Source organism: Meriones unguiculatus, chromosome 3 (genome assembly GCF_030254825.1).
Source record: "Meriones unguiculatus strain TT.TT164.6M chromosome 3, Bangor_MerUng_6.1, whole genome shotgun sequence".
Classification (NCBI taxonomy): Eukaryota; Metazoa; Chordata; class Mammalia; order Rodentia; family Muridae; genus Meriones; species Meriones unguiculatus.
In genome coordinates, this window is record NC_083351.1 from 66,749,824 (window position 1) to 66,768,110 (window position 18,287).

The window sequence follows — 18,287 nt, forward strand, 5'->3', positions numbered from 1 at the left end:
ATAAGCACTGCAGAGGACACATGGAAAAACATGAATCATCCTTTCCTTCAAGAAGTTAGTATCTCCTAGGAAGGACAAAGCATACAAATAACAGCACCATGAGGTAGAATTCAGGTCACACCTGGAGAATACCAACTTTGATATCCTCAAAGGTGGGAAAGATCAAAGCTTGGGGAGCTCCCTAAAAGGCTTCAATGGGGAAGTAGCATGTAGGCCAACCTTTAAAAGTCAAAGAAAAAATACAAAATGTTCACTAGGATTCTGACAGGCACCTGCGATAGGGAAACCCTTCCCAGCATCAGAGAGGAAGCTTTTGGTTCACTCATCACAATGACAACCCAAATTCACTGAAACAGGATTGTCCTGGAAGCTGTTACCACATTGTACAGGCACTTGACTCGAGTTAGAGGCCTGTGTTTTGTCTGATAGGCACCAAGACATGGTTAGGTATTCTTGAAATGGATCTCAGTTATGCCTTCCAGAGATTAATTTGGTAATAGTAGTCATCTTAGTCCAGTTAGCACTGCAATAATAAAACGCCCAAAGTGAGGTTTTTTCCTTTCATAATTGATATTTTATTGATTGTATTGAGATACAGTAACCTTTCAATTCATACATAATTATTGACACACATACTTAAAACAACATAAAAAGCCATGTATAATTTTTTTTTTCTTTTGAAACAGTGTTTCTAAAAACTTTCCAGCTTCCAATATAGAAACAATTCAGCACGTGGAAGAAGTCAAGACAGGACATTATCCTCAGTTCCATAATAGGGCTACATGAGACCCTACCTCAAAAAAGTTTGTAGTGGGCTGGAGAGATGGCTCTATGGTTAAGAGCACTTGCACATGGTGTACAGACATACATGCAAGCAAAACACTCATACACATAAAAATAAATAAATCTTTTAAAGTGTGTATAGACATATATGTATGCATATATAATAAAGACAATTTTAGAAAAATGTCACTTATTAATATTATATATATGGTGCTATGGAGCTAGTAGGAAAACAAAGAAAGAATGTTTGTGTGTGTGTGTGTGTGTGTGACTGTGTGTGTGCTGTATATGGCTAAGTGCACAAATGTCAATCTGGAAAATCCAAAAGCAGGGATTTATCTTCTAATGCAGAGGATTTGGGAGCAGCAGTCACAAACAGAAAGTAAAGCTGTCTGAGATTTTTAATTTTTTTATATTTAAAAATCAGTTTATTTATTACAATTTATTCATTTTATATCCCAATTACAGCCCCCTCCCTCATCTTCTCCCCATCCTACCCTCCCTCCCTTATCTTCCCTATCCCTTTCCCTTAGTCCATTGATAGAGGGAGTCCCCCTCCCCTGCCGGCTGACCATAGCTTACCAAGTCTCATCAGGACTGCCTGGATCCTCTTCCTCTGTGGCCTGGGAAGACCACATTGCCGGGGGGGGGGGGGTGGTGGTGATCAAAGAGCAGGAAACTGAGTTCATATCAGAAATAGCCCCTGCTCTCCTCACTCAGAAACCCACATGGAGACTGAGCTGCCTATGGGGGTCTGAGCAGGGGGTCTAAGTCCTCTCCGTGCATGATCCTTAGTTGGTGCATCAGTCTCTGCAGGGCCCCCTGAGCTCAGATTTTTTTTAGCTTTGTTGCTCTCCTTGTGCAGCTCCTCTCCCCTCTGGGTCCTTCTATCTATTTACACAATAGAATACTACTCAGCTATTAAAGACAAGGAAATCATGAAATCTGCATGCAAATGAATGGAACTGAAAAAGATCATCCTGAGTTAGGTAAGCCTGAACTGGAAAGACACACATAGTATATACTCACATATAAGTGGATATTAACCATAATTATATTTATATTATGTTATAATTATATTATAGGAAAACCACACTAAAATCTGTACACCTAAAGAAGCTAAATAACAATGAGGACCCTAGAGAGGATGCTTAAATCTCATTCAGAATGGCAAACAGGATAGACACCAGAAGCAGTGAAAGAGAGGGAACAGGACAGGAGCCTACTATAGAGGATCTCAGAAAGGCTGTGCCCAACAAGGGATGCTGAGACTCATAGCCAAACTCTGGGCAGAGAGCAGGGTCTTATGTCTGACATATTTTGGCAGGACCAGAACTTGAGAAATGTCAGTTTGAATTGCTTTAGGGATAAATGAGTGTAGCAAAGGCTGGAAAACAATTAAGAAAAGGAAAGTTGCAATGTGCAGTTCCTCATTAAAGCAAGAGTCTTTCTCTTCTTAAACCTAAATTCTAGAACAACATAGAAGATCTTGCCCATATCAAAAACTTCAGTACATCCATATGTCGACACAAAAGGAGGCAAATATAACCCACAACCTTAACTCACAAACCAGGCCATTGTAGAGAACTGCAACAATAAACAGATTCAAGATGCTGGGCTTTCAGGGGGCTCATTTGAGGTCATTTGAAACTATGAACCTTTAAGATGGTACACACTGCCGCACCCAAGCACAAACTATACCATGGTCTGTCTACAGACTTCAGATCAAGGAGTGTCTTAGTTTCTCTGTGATGACAGAAGGAATCCCCAAGGCAAATGGCTAAACTGCTGAGAAGGAAGGGTGGTTCACGGGATGTGTCCAGAGGGAAAAAGAAAGTTCTAAGCATCTTCTCCAGTCTGACTCAGCACAGAAAATATCACTTGGTGTGTCAGGGTCTCTTCACCTAGGGAATAGTTTTAACCTCCAGGAGATAAGTGCATCACAGGGAATGTCAAAGCTTCCAGGTCCATTGATGACATCAAGTCCCCCAGATAACACGGTACATATCAGTGACAGTAGCTCATTTTCAAGATCATGGAGCTCACCTCTTGCACTGAGGTTACTCATATATTAGTGCATGTAGTAAAATTGGAATAAATATCAAATGCAACAACAAAAAAAAAGAAGCTGTGTCCATTGCTCTCATGCCTTCTGTCCCACTGTCCAAGGGTTATCAACTGCCCCTCAGGTTGCCCCTTATCTTCAGCAGCAACCCCTCTTCATCACCACTCTCAGCCCAGAGTTGCTGGAGAGTATAACAAAGGGGTGTATCACTGTGGACAGATTAATCACCACCTGCCACATCCAATACCTGAATTCCTGAAATGGTGTACTGCTGGCAGAACTGACTATCAGTGTCAGAAAACAGGAAATAAAAAGGATGATGAAGGACAGCAGAAGAAGGAGAGCTATGATGTGGGCCTGTGTCCAGATATCCTGATGTTTTGAGAGGGTCAAGAGAGTTTTCTTCATGTGTCTTACCAACGATATGAGGAGCAAACTCATAAAAATGCTAAAGATAACAGTAGGGATTGTCCACATAATTATTTTTGTAGAAAAGAAGTAGAATTTCTCAAGCGAGTTTATTAAGCTATTCCCAGTGACATTCCAAGGTTGCTGGCCACTCCTTACATAGTTCTGATATACCATATGATTGCCTATGAAACACAGGATACTAGTTAAGCTTGACATTGCCACAGCACTGAGCAACATCCATGGTACCCACCCAGGCACCCTGTACTTTAGCCAGACGAATGCAGGGTGAGTTAAGGTTGCAATCTTCACACAATAGAAGAATCCTAGCAAGGAGCAGAACCAGATAGTAACAGCAATCAGGAAGTCCCCAATTAAACTTAGGAGCTGCATCACAGGGTTGTATGGGAAGCTTGCTGGATTCAGGAAAACATAAATATTCTTACCTATCACCACCCATTGGAGACAGAAGCGAGAGGCTGCTAGACTGATCAGTAACTTATTATGAGCTGACAGTGTTCTCCGGAGCAACCATTTCATGCCCAGTGCTACGGTGATAAATCCATTGCCTGCCACTGCTACCAGGCACAAAAGGACTAAAATGATGAATAAAGTGATAACTGTCTTATCAGTAGTCTGACATCCCAGAACTGTATGACCTGTGCTCATTTCTCCTGTGGGCATGATGGGTCCCATGAAGAGATATTTGTTGCTCTAAGAAGTCTCTCCCCAAGCCTGAGGTAGAGAAGGGATGTCAGATCTGAAGGTGCAGGGGCTCCTCTCTTCAGAAGAGATGCAAATGTTGCCAAGGCTAACTTTCTAAAGTCTCCCTGCCTGCCTGCCTGTAATTTGCCTGCTCGCTTCCCTATCCCTTACCCATTGTCAACATCAGTGTGAATAATGGATCAGGGCCTTGCATGTGTTGTCTCTTACATTGGCAGTTATGCTTCTCTAACCTGATATTTAAGATCACACAGCTGGGGCTGCTTGGTAATGAAATCCACAGAGCATGCATCTTACGGAACGTCAGAGCTCATATCCATGATGGGGGTGACAGGTGATTTCCTGGTTCTAGACATTGTTCTAGGTGCCCCCAAAATATTTAATTCTTGCAGCAACTCTACATGAAAGAGGTACAATAAGAACATCACTTGACAGAGAGATAGAAACTGATCTAAACTTCTCCTGAGAGAGCTTAGCTCAAGTTCTAATCAGTTGAGGACTCAGCATCACAGAATAGAGTGGAAGAGAGGCAATTACACAGAATGAAGCAGGAAATTTCTCTCAAAACTTTAGAAAATATTTTGTTAGCAGTGACATTCACAGTGGTATCTCACCAAGATAGCTCTAAACCAGTGGGACAGGCAGTGAGTGCCCTCACCTAGAGACAGACTTCCACCCAAGCCCAATCTTCTCTGTGAGTGTTTGAGCAAAACAGTGAGCCCTCTGGCTCCTTACGTCCTTCTCTGTAATGTGAAAAGTACTTGTTCTAAGGCGGAGGCTTTCTTTGGGGTCTTCATTATGTTGCATGAAGACATCAAGGTTAATTTCATAGAAAAAAGAAATTAAGCCTCAAATAACAGATGAAGACTCATATTTAAGTCACAGCAGAAGACCAAGAGCCACACTGATTCCAAGACCAGCCCCTCCTGCCACAGGTAGCAACATAATATACACCTCTATCTGCTTCAACCTTAGCAACTCTGCATTCCACCTGGATCCCTCTTTCTTTGCTGATTAGTCATGAGGCTGACTAGATGTGGAAGTGGAGCGAAATGCTTGACAACAAGCCTGAAAGACTTGAGTTCCTTCCCTGGAAACTACACAAGGGGGGAAGGAAAGGAACAGCTCCACAGAGTTGTCTTCAGGTCTCCACATGGACACCTTATTGAGAGCACAGGACCACACATACGCAGACAAATGAAAAATATTTTTTAAAAATTAAAAAGCTGAGGAAACGGCTCACTAAGTGCTTCTCACACAAGTATAAGGTTCTGTGTTTATCTCCCCAGAAATCATGGAAAAATCCACGCATGGCTGAGAATCAGTAATCCCAATGTTGGCCACTAGCCTGGGAAAGGGCGGGGGCACAGGCATTTGGGGAGCTCCAGGTTCCCTCCTTGTGTCCTGGTTTCTTTGGCTGACTTTTGACTGTTTTCTTCTGGAACCTGGAGAAATGAGGCAAACCAGGTCTTTGAACTCTGGAGCTTGGGCAGCCAAAAACCTTTCAGTTTAGAAAACTCCCATCTCTTCCTTCTACCTCCCACACCATCAATGGCTCAGAAGATTAAAGATATGTAATTAACCCTAGTTGATTTAAAAACTATTTGTGAACATCTCCTATTCCGTAATAATGCTATGAAAAGCACTAGGCTATAACAGTAAATTACTTGCTGTCAAAGTGCTTTCATGCACAAATCATAAACCATAAACATTTACTGTGCATATATTATGTGTAAATTAAGTTCATTCAAAAAGATGAGTAGTATTTTATTTAAACACATAATTATTTTGTGGTATGTTTTTAATATTTACTTACTTAATTTTGTGTGTAAAAGTGTTTTGCAATATATGTATGTATCTGTATCTATATCTATATATCTATATCTATATATATAATATGCATGGTATGCATGCCTGTTGCTCATAAAGGTCAGAAGAGGGCATCAGATACCTTGGAAGTGGAGTTACAGTTGGTTGTGAGCTACCATGTGGGTGCAAGGAACCGAACTTGAGTCTTCTGCAAGAGCAATATGTACTCTTAGCCACTGAGTCATCTCTTCAGCCTCATAATCCATGGTGATTTTCATCACTGCTTGTATTTGTGATGTTTTGCTTTCTCTTATTTAGATTTAGCTTCCAGGTAGACAAAAAAAATCTGATAAATTTAAATTTTTCATAGTTTTCATAAGCATAAATCAGAAAATAGTTTGATAGGAATCTAGAATAGATGTTCTGAATAGAAATGCTCAACTCAAAAGAGGAAACAGCACCCTGCATTCTATCTGTTGAATACTATGTATCATCCTATTCATCCCAGGAACTCTTAGACACGTTCAGCAGGACTGGTGACATGGTTTAGCAAGTAAAGGCACTCGTCAAACCTAACAAGCTGAGGTCCATCCCCAAGACCCATACAGTGAAAGGAGAGAACCTATTTCTGAAATCTGTCCTCTGAAACCCTACAGAATCATGTGGCCTTCAGCCTAAACACACACACACACACACACACACACACACACACTAACACCACAAATAAATGTTAAAAAGTAGTTCGGCAGCCCAGCGTAGTGGTTACATGCATGTAATCCCAACACTTGAGGAGGCAGAGGCAGGCAGATTTCTGTGGGTTCAAAGACAGCCTGTCTACAAAGTGAGTCCAGGGCAGCCAAAGCTACACAGAGAAACCTTGCCCCACCCCCAAAAAAGATAGTTCAGCAACACTGAAATGCATAAAATGCTGTGTTGTATATCAGAAGAGTAAGACAATAGTAAAGGTGGTGAAAACACAAGTACGTAGTCTGGAAATGTGGTTTTATGGTTGAGGTGTGCTTAGTGCTTGCTTCTCTTTCAGGAAACCTGAGTTTGGTTCCTAGTACCCATGTCAGCAGGCTCACATAGCTTATAACTGCGGTCTCCTGGCTTTTGTGGGCATCCACACATGCACACACACACACACACACACACACACACACACACGCACACACAAAGACACATACACACAAGAAAAAGTAGTAGTAATTTTAAAAGAAGTCCATTTATGTTAGGAATGGTTAATATGCTCAGGTTCTGTCAGGGATTCACTTAAGGCCATGATAGTGTCTCTGGCTAAAAAGTTAGCCTATAAAATGGATCTCAGTTTCCTCTCTGTCATATTAATATACAGATAGATGTTTGCAATCAGAAAGAAGGCTGTCACCAGAATCCAACCACACTGGCAACCTACATTTCAGACTCTAGACCTGTAAGAAATTGTCACTCAGTTTATGGTATTCTGATAAAGAGCCTAAACCAACCAAGACACAGCCATATGCATATTTATTAATTATATTCATTCCCTGCTTCATCATTGTGTTATGTACATAGTAAAACACACACAGAGTGATGGGAACTTAAGATAAGAGTTAACAGAAATTGAAATTGCCACATTTTTTCTTTCCATTCCCAGTATTCTGGTCTGGAGAATGTTAATGTGAGCCGCAGTGCCCAGGAAATACCCTCTGCCAAGTGCAAACAGGAGGACTAAGATCATCAAAGCCAACAGTTGCCATGTAGCTTAGCACTTGCCTTAGCATGTTGCCAGAAGGCTGAAGCAGGAAGGTTGAGACCAGCCTGAGCTTCATACGAACTGGTCTCAAAAATACCAAGTTATTAGGCTGTAGTTTCATCTTAAAGTCCTCATCTAGCCATCAGCAGTGCCCCCGTCCAGCAAGAATGTACGCACAGCAACAAAACAAAACATCTGAGAATTCCCTTTGTCTTTCATCTGCCTTCAATTGGCCAAAACCTAAAAGGCTTTTCACATCAGACGGTGCAATTCCATTGGACATGAGGTCAGGAACTAGACCTACAGTAGCACAAACTCTTACTGCCCTAGAGGAATCTGAAAAGGGCCTTGTGATGAGATCAGTTTTAGTCAGCTTACAAATAATTATGGTGGCAAAGATTGGTAAGAGCAAGGAAAGAAGGAAAAAAGAAAAGAAAAGTAAAAGAAAGGCATTGAAAAGAGACGGGGCTTAGCAGAGCAGTGGCTGAGGGGACAGCCGGGGTCACAAGGTGGGTGGCCTGCAGGAATCTGTTCTATGGAAACAACTGATAATGGCTATACGTCTTCATAAAGGTAGTGCAGACTGAAATGAGGCTTGAAGAAGACAATTTCATGTAGAACTACAGGAGCATCTGAGGAAATGAGGCCATTAGCTACAAAAAGCCTGGGTGATTTAGAACTCACTCCAGGGACAATGAAGGGGACAATAGGAGCACAGAGACTTAGAAAAAGATCTTGTGGAGCATGGAAGAAGTGAGAAAAAGGAAGAAAATGAGAGTGTACCCAAACCTTATGAATTCTTGCTGTGCATGAGCTCATTTGTCACAGTACTGATACTGATCACTTGAGAGCAGAGACACCTTTGGTCCAAGGCCTTGAAAGCTTATGATCGGGCAACATGTACATCCTAATTGTCATCCTGAGGGCCTTTCGTAGCTTGGGGTTACTAAGCACAAGGATGATGGAGTTCAAAGAGATGCCCATGTAGATTATGACTTCCCTGGCCCAATACCAGTAACTCTGAGTGGTTTTAATTTTTGTAGAAGTAGTTATCAGGGACAGAAAAAAGAATATATAGAAGATGAAGAAGAGTGTAAGGGATTTCAGAGCCATGGTATGAGCCTGAGTATGGGGATCACAAGGTCCAAGCCTGTGATCCCTCATCTTCCCCACATGCTGGTACAGTGAGAACATGAGCAAGGTAATGGACACTAGAAACAGGAAGAAAGGAGTGAACCACATGAGCACTGCATGGGACAGGTAATAGTACCGATAGAAGTCCAGTGACAGGTGACCAAAGGTGCAGTAGTTTCCTTGTAAACCCTGGGAGATGGTCATCTGAGTCGCAATGTTGTTTCCAGTAGCAGATATGATGGCTGACAGGCCACCCATGATGAGAGAACCAATCAGCAGCCTGGGAATTAACCGGGAAATCCGCCACTTGAGCCAAAAGAGGATCGGGTGGGAAAATACGGAGACCTTCACACAGTAGAAGATGGCAAGCCAGGCGGTAAGCCAGAAAATTAGAGTGGTGATGAAGTCCCAAAGGACGCCAAAAAGGTTTGCTTGGTAACAAAAATCAAAGAAGGCCAAGAGATTAGTCAGGGTGGCTATCCCATGCAGGCAGAACCGGGAGGATGCAAGAGAGACCACAATCATGTCAGCTGCAGGCAGTGCCCGGCTCTGCACCCACTCTTTGCCCAGCACTATGATCACGAAGCTATTCTGCAGCATAGAAACCAACGACACCAGGCAAAAGATGATCATGAAGCTCAGTGTGGGTGTGGAGGGCATCTCGTTGGGGAAGGATCTGTTCAGGCAGGCTCCAGAGTACTGAAACACAGCCACGGGGGAAAACAGAATCTATAGCCAAACCGCTGTTGGGAGCAGAAACATGGAAACGCCCACCCTAGACTCATGCGAAAGCCCACCCATCAGCAGAGCTCCGGTACCTAGGACTTGAACCATAATTACAGTCTTCCTAGACATGTAAATCACTCCCATTTCAATGACACCTGTCTCAATTTGTATAACCTCTATTTGCCTATTCTGCTGCAACCAGGTGTATGCAAATGCTAGCAGGAGATACTATGCAGTGGTTAGGAATACTCCTATTTTGCAGGGGTATTCTTTTTTTTCTTTACATTTATTCTTTGACAATTCCATACATATATACAATGTATCTTGATCATATATATCCCTAAAGCCCCCTTCTATTCCTTCAGCACCCACCTACACTCTCATCCTCCTCCCCCTGCATGTCTCCTTTTAGTAATCTGCGGCATCCAACTGTGTGTTGCCTGAATATACCCCGATGTAGGACCATTCACTGGGGAACAGGCAACCTACACACACACACACACACACACAAAGACTCTTCATCCCCCAACATCTTCCAAATTAAAATAGCTCCTCAGTAAACAGTGAACCTCTTCCCTCCTTGCTAGAATGTTGACTGGCTTCATTCTTTTAAAAAAAATTTTTTTGAGAACTTTATACATGAGCAAGTATATTTTGACCATATTCTGATAGGGGCTCCTGATATCCAGGGAAATGAAAAGACAAAATAATAATAATAATAATAATAATAATAATAATAATAATAATAGGCACAAGGGCCAACCAATGTTCTTGTATACACATAAACTTGACCACATCTCTCCTGCAACTCTGTTCTTGCTTCCACAGACCTTGAAGGAAGAACAGAGAGACAGCCATGTGATTTAGTCTCTGCCAAAATGCTCATGTGAAACCTTGATACATCCCCCCAAGTGACCTTCCCTTCCTCCAGGCCATCTTTAGACTCTTACCTTACAACTATAAAATAATCGATGACAGTGTGAGTTACCAGTATATGGAAGCAAACAAAAATCATAAAAAGCCCTGTTTTACTGTATTCGTCTCTCTGTTTCTTTACAAGACAGAGTACCTCTGAGCCTGTGTGTGCACATTAAAGCTGTTTTCCTAAAAACTCAGTATCCCGTCTCTTCACCCAAAAATCACCAACCATATCCACTCCATTCCTACAACTCCCTCAGAACCTCTCAGTGTCTTGTCATGCACACACCCAATTTCATGTCTTTGGAGTTTTTGTTTGCTTTCTTGCTTTGTATATTTGGTTCCAATTGGTGCTTCCCAAATAGATATGGGGCCTTCCAGTCCTACATCAGCAACCCACCAGTGGCCACATTGCTGAAGAAAAATGACTCACTTTCTCAGGTAAGGGTGGGGCTTTATGACCCTCCTTTGCTCATGCTGGAATTTTGATTTTCTTGACTACGTAAAGAGTTTGTGCAAGTAACCACAGCTGTTGTGAGTCCATCAGTGTAATGGCCCTGTCATATCCGTTTTACAACAGCCTTCTCCATTCTGCTCTTATATTCTTTCTATCACTTCTTCCATGAGGTTCTCTAAGCCTTGGGTCAGGGAAAGTGATATAAATGTCTGATTTAGAGCTGAATCTCATAGTCAGTTACTCTCAGCACCTTAGCAGTTAGGAATTTCTGAATTAATTATAACCAATGCAAAAAGAAGCTTTTTTGACCAATGTTAAATCTCTGGGTATAAGGCACAAATATTTAGAAAGCTGTTTGATATTCTCGGATACAGTCTATGACCTCCCCAGCCATGGGCTTTTGGCCAGGTTTACAGAAGTAGGCAACTACTTCTGCACGTCCCTACTACACAGCAAGCCTCAAATCCATTCAGAAAACAGTTGGTTACCCCTAAAAAAAGTCAGACCACTATTGGACCAGTGGGTACATTTTGACTGGCAAGCACATTGTTGCTTAATGTGCTATTTCCTTCTAAAGGACTTCTTAAAAGATACTGTTACTCATATTCCCTTCTCTGAGACATAACTTATCTGGAGACCTTCATGTCCTGAGTAAGTGTCATTAAGTGCCCTTTAGACACTACACTAAGGCTTAGGCCCTAGGTCAGTGTCATATGGAGACAGTATTTGTGCAAGGCTTGGAAAATCTCCCTACCCAGTGACCTTTCACATTGCCTACCAGACTCCATAGTACAGTTTCTAGCTAAGATATGAATTTCCCTGGTGTATTACTTTCAGATATGCTGTCCATTAACACCTTAGCTTTGATGTGTTTGAAAAATAAATTTTATTTGTTCCTAAAATGGCTCAGAGGAAATGAGTAGACAAGTATGAGGGGGAACAAGTAACAGAGAAGGAAAAGTGACCCAGAAAGTACAGCACAGTAGGAGCTGAGAAATAAAACTACAAGAAAAGCTCAAGACAAGTCTGGGACCAAAAGAAGAGCCTGCCTCATATGGAGTAAACTCCATTCTACAACAACACCTAAGATCATAATAACTATCCTGCGAGAAGCCTTGCCATTCATCTAGTGATTTATGTCACACAGGTTACATCTTGCCTTCACCACCAACCACACAAAATAAGCTGGTCCAGATCAGCCACCCCAGCTCAGGGAACAGTGCAGAGATCTAACCTATGCATATGAACAATGGAAGAAACAACAAGGAAAAGAGTGAAGAGGAAGTGAAGATGCAGCATAAGGTGGAGATGCGAAGACAAAGGTAAGACAGGAATTCCCTCTTGAGATGCCAATAAGCCTAAAGTCAGGGTCTTCTAGGATGGCTCACAGAGAACGCTCTGGCTGCTGACTTTATTGACCCCCCCCCACATACACACACACACTCAAGATGACACAAGTGAGAGGGCTATGCATAAAATATCGAAGAGAAATGAAAACAAGAACAAGAATGTACAGGTTTAAAGTGAAAACTATAAGGAAAGAATATACAGCCAACTGGATAACACCATTTGTTTGGAGAATTGCTTTGTGTTTTAGTAAGTCTTCAAAAGGTTATGGAAGGAACGATAAGCTAAATGACTCAGTAGGCAGCTCCAGAGTCTAGGCTGAGTGCTTTGCAGGCTTCCCACTGGTTTTCCTTGGAGATGGCAGCAGAGAGCAGCAGCCTCTGAGCATTTCACAATGTTTTGGCTCTTCTCGAAATTCCTGGGCTAGAGGCCAACTTCCTGATGTCATCATCATGCAAGTTGAGGCCATAACACACACGCCCTGTTGTAGCCATGTGTAACTAAGTGTACATTGTGTGCTCGCAGGCAGCTTCATGTTACTTGCTCTACCACCAAGGCATATCCCTGGCCAGAACCCGTGACTTCTTCCCAAAGCCTGCACCTTCACTGTTGCAGTTGATGGCTCCACAATCTCGTGTCTCAGTCCCTTTCATGAGAAAGCTGGATCCAGGCCTGGGATGTAGGTGAGCTGGTAGAATGCTTGCCTTGCCTGAGTTCAGTCATCAGCAGCTGCACACAGTGGTATATGCTTGTAATCCCAACACTTAGGAACTGGAGGCAAGAAGACTCAGTGGTGAATTGGAGGCCAGCCTGGGCTAAAGAGTTGGTCTCAGAAAAACAAAGATGAAGAAGAGGAGAGTGAGGATTTTCCCCAAACACCTGTTTTACCTCACAGTGGTTCGTCTGACAAGTCTCAGAGAGCCCCTAATCCATTCACAGTCTACCACCAAAAGACAGAATAAGCAGACCCATCCCTTTGGCTGTTTTCAACAGTCCTTCATGTATATATAGAACAGTATTCAAAACATCAAATCTTATAAAACTTTAGATCATGTTTCTCTTCCTGAAGGTGTCTGAAGCAAATAGATTCTTTTCTGCGACACAATTGACAATGTTGTTTTTCAGGATGCTGCCTGAGTCATCTCCAAGAAGACCGGCATCAAATAAGTCACAGCAGGATCTTGGGTTCCAGATGGAAAATTCTGCAAAGAGCTATACATATTTCCTTCCTTTTAATTCTCTATGCTAATAAATGTTTTTGTTTGTTCGTTTCTGTTCATTAATTTTTCATTTTGTTTTGCTTTTCCTTATTACATTGTAATGCATTGTGTCCTCTTTGAGACATATAAAATGTGCTACATGTGGCAAATTTCCTGAATCCTTCAGCTCGTTCTCCAATGGACCTCTGTGTACCCTGTAGTGAATGCATCAGGACTTCCATATTCGTACATGGTTTCTGCCGCTAGCTGTGCCAGGGAAAGGTGGATGGAGAAGGAAATGTTTTAATGTCTAAGCTACATATATGTGTTAGGCGAAACCATGCATAGAGTTAAGAATTGTTTTTCTTAAAAATGTTCTAAATATCTTCTTCTGGCCCTACAAACTTCTTCTCACTCTCTTCAGGTAAATAATTTAACATTGTAACATTGATTTTGATAAAATGCTACTATAAAATAGAACACATTTGAAAAATTCCAATACTGTCATTCATCAAAATACACATCTGAGTGTGGACCTACCAGCCTCTAATCCCAGCACCCACGAGGAAGGACGATTTCAAATACAGAGTCAGCTTATCCTATTTATACAGTGAGATCCTATCTCAAAAACAGGATGAGTCCAGAGAGATGACTCAGATGACCAGAGTTCGATTCCCTGCGTGTTGCGTAGCTCACAACTGCCTACAACTCCAGCTCCAGGAGATCTGGCCCTCTCCACTGGCCAGCGTGGGAAACAGCATATATGTTAACATCCACATACAAAGACACATACATAAAAATAAAAATAAATCTTAAAAAAGCAAAAAAAAATTTTTCAAATATCAAAAATTATAACTTAGCACAAAAAAATCTAGAGATAGTTAACATTGTTAACATTCAAATAAATCACTATATTTTCCTTTCTACTGAAAAACAGGACTTCCTGGGTACTTTTACAATTATAATATTATCCTGTAAGGAGATCATTCATACACTTTTATTTTACTCATTGAAATGCTGCCTTTTCATTTTCTTTTTTCATGTTTATTTCAAGCATTTTTAATTATGTATACATTGGAGGTAAGTATGTCTACGTGAGTACAATGCCTAAGGAGGACAGTGTCCTGGAACTAAAGTTACAGGAAGTTATAAGCTGCCCAACATGGGTGCTGGGAAGCAAACTCAAGTCCTTCTGCAAGGACAGTACAAGATCTTAACCACTGAGCTATCTCCCAAGCCCTCTTTCTCACTTTCTTATACCATTTAAATAACCAGGAGCAATACCAGAGATCTTTAAAGGAATAAATCAATGTTCCCTCCTTGGTATCATAAAGTTCATTAAGGCATTCCATCTCTGGTAGAGAGGATAATGTGCAGAGTCTCTGTCTCCATGGTTTGCAGACTATGTCTAGAATGTTCTCATGGGCTACAACTAAAAAGAAATAGAGAAGGAAAAGCTTGGTATTCTCATCCAACACAGCTGATCTATTGACAATTATTAAATATACTGCATATCCACAGGAGATTTCAAAATCAAGATTTCACTCCACCGTAAGAAAACAAATCTGAAACTATTGTCCTTGATCAAAACTCAACCAAATGGACAAGGACAGATAGAACCTGGGTTTTTGTTGTTGTTTTGTTTATTTCTCAAAACTCTTCTAAAATGCCAGCAATGGGATTTTTTTTAATTATTTTAGGCCATTAAGCCACAATAACAAAGAAATGGAAAACAACACTTGTTTGGAAAGCTGAAAAGAAGATGGGCCAGTGATCAAAGACATAGCCTCTCTGTGAGAACTGAATCCTTCATGATAAGAAGGAAGAGTCAAGAATGAACCTGACCTGAACCTGGGGAGAATGGCACCAGCTACCACTGAAGAAAAGAGAAGAGTCAGCTTAGAATGAGGACTCCAAGAGCGGGGTTTAGTAGTAGAGCTTTTGCCTGGCGTGCAGAAGGACCTAGGTTGGTCTTCAACACTGCAGTAAAGGGAGAAAAGATGGGAAGAAGTGGAGAGGAAAAAAACCAAGTTCCCAAATCATCTCCTGTATTTTGCATACCTGGGGCCTCCACCTGTCCCTCGCCCTAGGAAAAGATTTAGGTATATTTAGATGATAAAAAAGCTCTCTGAGATGTATTGTCATAGGCCATAGTGTATATATATATATATATATATATATATATATATATATATATACACACACATACACATATATATATATACTGACAAAATCCATTATGTTTTATTGTATTGTAAAAAATAAAATCAAGAAAAGTTTTCTCTATTTTCACTTTTCCTGGGAGCCACTGAAGAACCTGTTCTCCAGTGTTAGAAGATCTGCTGAGACAAAGGAAAACATGAGCAGAGCCAACATGCTTTGAGATGTGGAAGAGAGACAGGGAGCACCATAGGGACAAGACAGTACTGAGGGAAGGAGGAGGGTGTTGAGCATGACAAGTCTGAGCTGGAGCAGAGCAAGAAATCTTGGGAGGATGATCCCAGGCAAATAAAACTCTGTTGTACCTGTTTATTCTACTTTTCTTTCTGTCGCTGTGATGAAACACTGACAAAAGTAACTCAAAGAAGGAAAGGGCTTTTTCAGGGCAAATTTTGAGTTCATTGCCAAGGGAAGTCAGAGCAGGAACGCAAGCTGAAACCATGGATAAACACGTCACTGGCTTGTTCTCCTCTGGCTCACGCTCAGCCCTACACCTTATATGACCTAGGACCACCATCCCACAGGTGGCAATATCCACATTGGGATGGAACCTCCCACATCAATCATCAGCCAAGACAATTCCCTGCAGACATGGCTACAGGCCAATCTGAGCTGAGAAATGGCTCAGTTGAGACTATCTTCCCAGTGCCTCTTACTGTGTCAAGCTGACAATAAAAACTAACCAGAATGTCTAGGCATACAAAATTATTGGGAAAGACGCAGGTTTAAGAGTGAAACAACAACTGTTGTTAAGACGAAAGAAAACAAACTATGTACACAAGAGAAGCAGTCTTAGTTTCAAATATGTTTTCGATATAAAGAGCATTTCTACTGTTAGAGCTAAATACTGCGTATGTATTTTTAAAACATTAGAACTGCAATGAAGAGTGGGATAAAGGAAGGGTGTAACACTGTCACAGGTGAAGAACTACAGTTCCACTTTCCACAATGGGAAGCAGGCTCATAACTGAAAAATTAAAAGCAGTAGGGTATATAATTTAGACACACACATACACATGCTCACATGTACATACATGCATGCACTCAAGCGAGCATGTACACGTGCGGGGCGCAAACATGGACGCACACAGGAGCAAGTAAACACACAAGCTAACGGTGGTCAAAACAGCTTTCTTTAAAAAGGGAAAAGGTGAAGAAAGTGAGAGCAAGAATTAATTGTTCTCAGCGGTATTTTTTTCTTTTGTTTGTTTTTTTGCAAAATTTTATCTCATACAAATATCTGGTTCCTTGGAACAGATACATATGTAATTTTGACAAAAATCTCAGGGGGAAAATGAGAAAAAGCAGCAAATGGAGTGAAGTCTACACACAAAAAATAGTCAAATTATGTTCCCTTGATACTTACCAATGTTGATGTCTTTAAATGTAAGTATTCATTTTCTTCTTTCAATTAAGTTTTGGACTTTGTCCTCCATGAATAAGAATCATAATCATCTAATACTCGTAACTTTGTTAAAATCTTCCAAGTATGTGTTTCTCATTAGCACTTGGAGGAAGAAAGGAGTAGAAATCAATATGAGTCATATTTGCTGAAATGGCTTAATCTTCTTACTTACAGAGAAAAAACATAATTCAAAATTTCCATTTCACAAATTGTAAATTTCTCCTGATTTTTTTTCTACCCTCTGCCCTCTTCCTGACCCTCCCCCCATCCTGAAAAGCCCACATGCCTTCACAGCCTTTCCTGCATTCAGGTCTATCTGAGGAGAATGTTAGTGATAGCAGGTAATAAAACATCATCTTGCCATGAGACCAAAACGTGACCTACATACCAGTCTGAGGTAGTGCTGGGAACTGGAGCCTGAAAGAGAGGCAAATTATTTCCCCCAAAATTTCCCTTGAACTCAGTGGGGGGGGGGGAGTAAAATTAAATGCTATAGTGCAGCTTCCCTTGACAATCCTTAACCAAAAATCAATTAATTAGTTAATTACTTAGTTAGTTAATAATAAAATAAAATAAAATTCCCAGTCTCTGTGTTTATCTGCATGAGATAAAAAGAGAGGTTCCAGTGTGGCTAGACCAGGCAGCTTACAGAGACTACCAAGGGCTTCACAAACACCAGGTACATTCAGTATGAGCGAACAGTAGAGAAGCTTTCTGTTCTCAGGTAGGTGGGCTGGTGGGTGAACGCAGTTCCTCCCATCATACCAGGGAAACAAAAATAAAGGCAGAACAATGACAACAAAAATAATTCTAATCACAAGGTACTAAATGGCCCTAGAAGAGAAACTAGAGCTCCAACTGACTAACCTGATTTGAAAGCTATATGGCTGGCATGGTATTAAGCCCATTTGCAATCATCTTTTCCTGTGTAATCTTATTTTAAAATGCCATATGTGGTCCACTTTTGCTCTTTATTATTAGACACATAGTCTATGCCTCCACCTTGTCCTCAGAAAAATATAAAGCTCTGTAACTAAACCTTTGCCCTGAACTGAGCTTCCTAAAACCACAGGCTTCACTGTGTTCTCTACTGCTGGCCTGGCCAAAACAAACAGGTTTTATCTCGTTGCCATTTTTTTTCAGGGACTACATTTCACATTTCTGAACAAAATTGCTATTTTGAGTCACTGACAACTGTTTTCTCACCTTCTTGCTTCTCTTGTTCCTCATAATATTTCTTATTTACCACCAGGTGGCAATGAATAAATACGCCTAAGCAGCCAAACATTAGAAGCAGTCTAAGAAAATAGCATGCCATTCCAAAGAAGGTTGCAAAATAAAAATGCTCATCTTGACAG

General features: G+C 41.1%; 2 protein-coding genes across 2 annotated transcripts; both read right to left on the reverse strand.

The window, feature by feature from the left end:
- Positions 1–1,303: 1,303 nt before the first annotated feature.
- On the reverse strand, positions 1,304–5,762 carry Tas2r60 (taste 2 receptor member 60). The gene has a single exon (XM_060380106.1). It carries the CDS (start codon positions 3,950–3,952, stop codon positions 2,987–2,989), a length of 966 nt encoding a protein of 321 aa, XP_060236089.1. The 5' UTR covers positions 3,953–5,762; the 3' UTR covers positions 1,304–2,986.
- Positions 5,763–7,417: 1,655 nt separating this feature from the next.
- Positions 7,418–11,521, reverse strand: LOC110558411 (taste receptor type 2 member 143-like). Its single transcript, XM_060378687.1, has one exon. The coding sequence runs from the start codon at positions 9,315–9,317 to the stop codon at positions 8,364–8,366; it is 954 nt and encodes a 317-aa protein (XP_060234670.1). The 5' UTR covers positions 9,318–11,521; the 3' UTR covers positions 7,418–8,363.
- Positions 11,522–18,287: the final 6,766 nt, after the last annotated feature.

What these genes read in the sequence shown, in the direction of transcription:
- Tas2r60 (XM_060380106.1), bottom strand. Translation starts at nt 3,952, where the DNA reads ATGGGACCCATCATGCCCACAGGAGAAATGAGCACAGGTCATACAGTT.
- LOC110558411 (XM_060378687.1), bottom strand. Translation starts at nt 9,317, where the DNA reads ATGCCCTCCACACCCACACTGAGCTTCATGATCATCTTTTGCCTGGTG.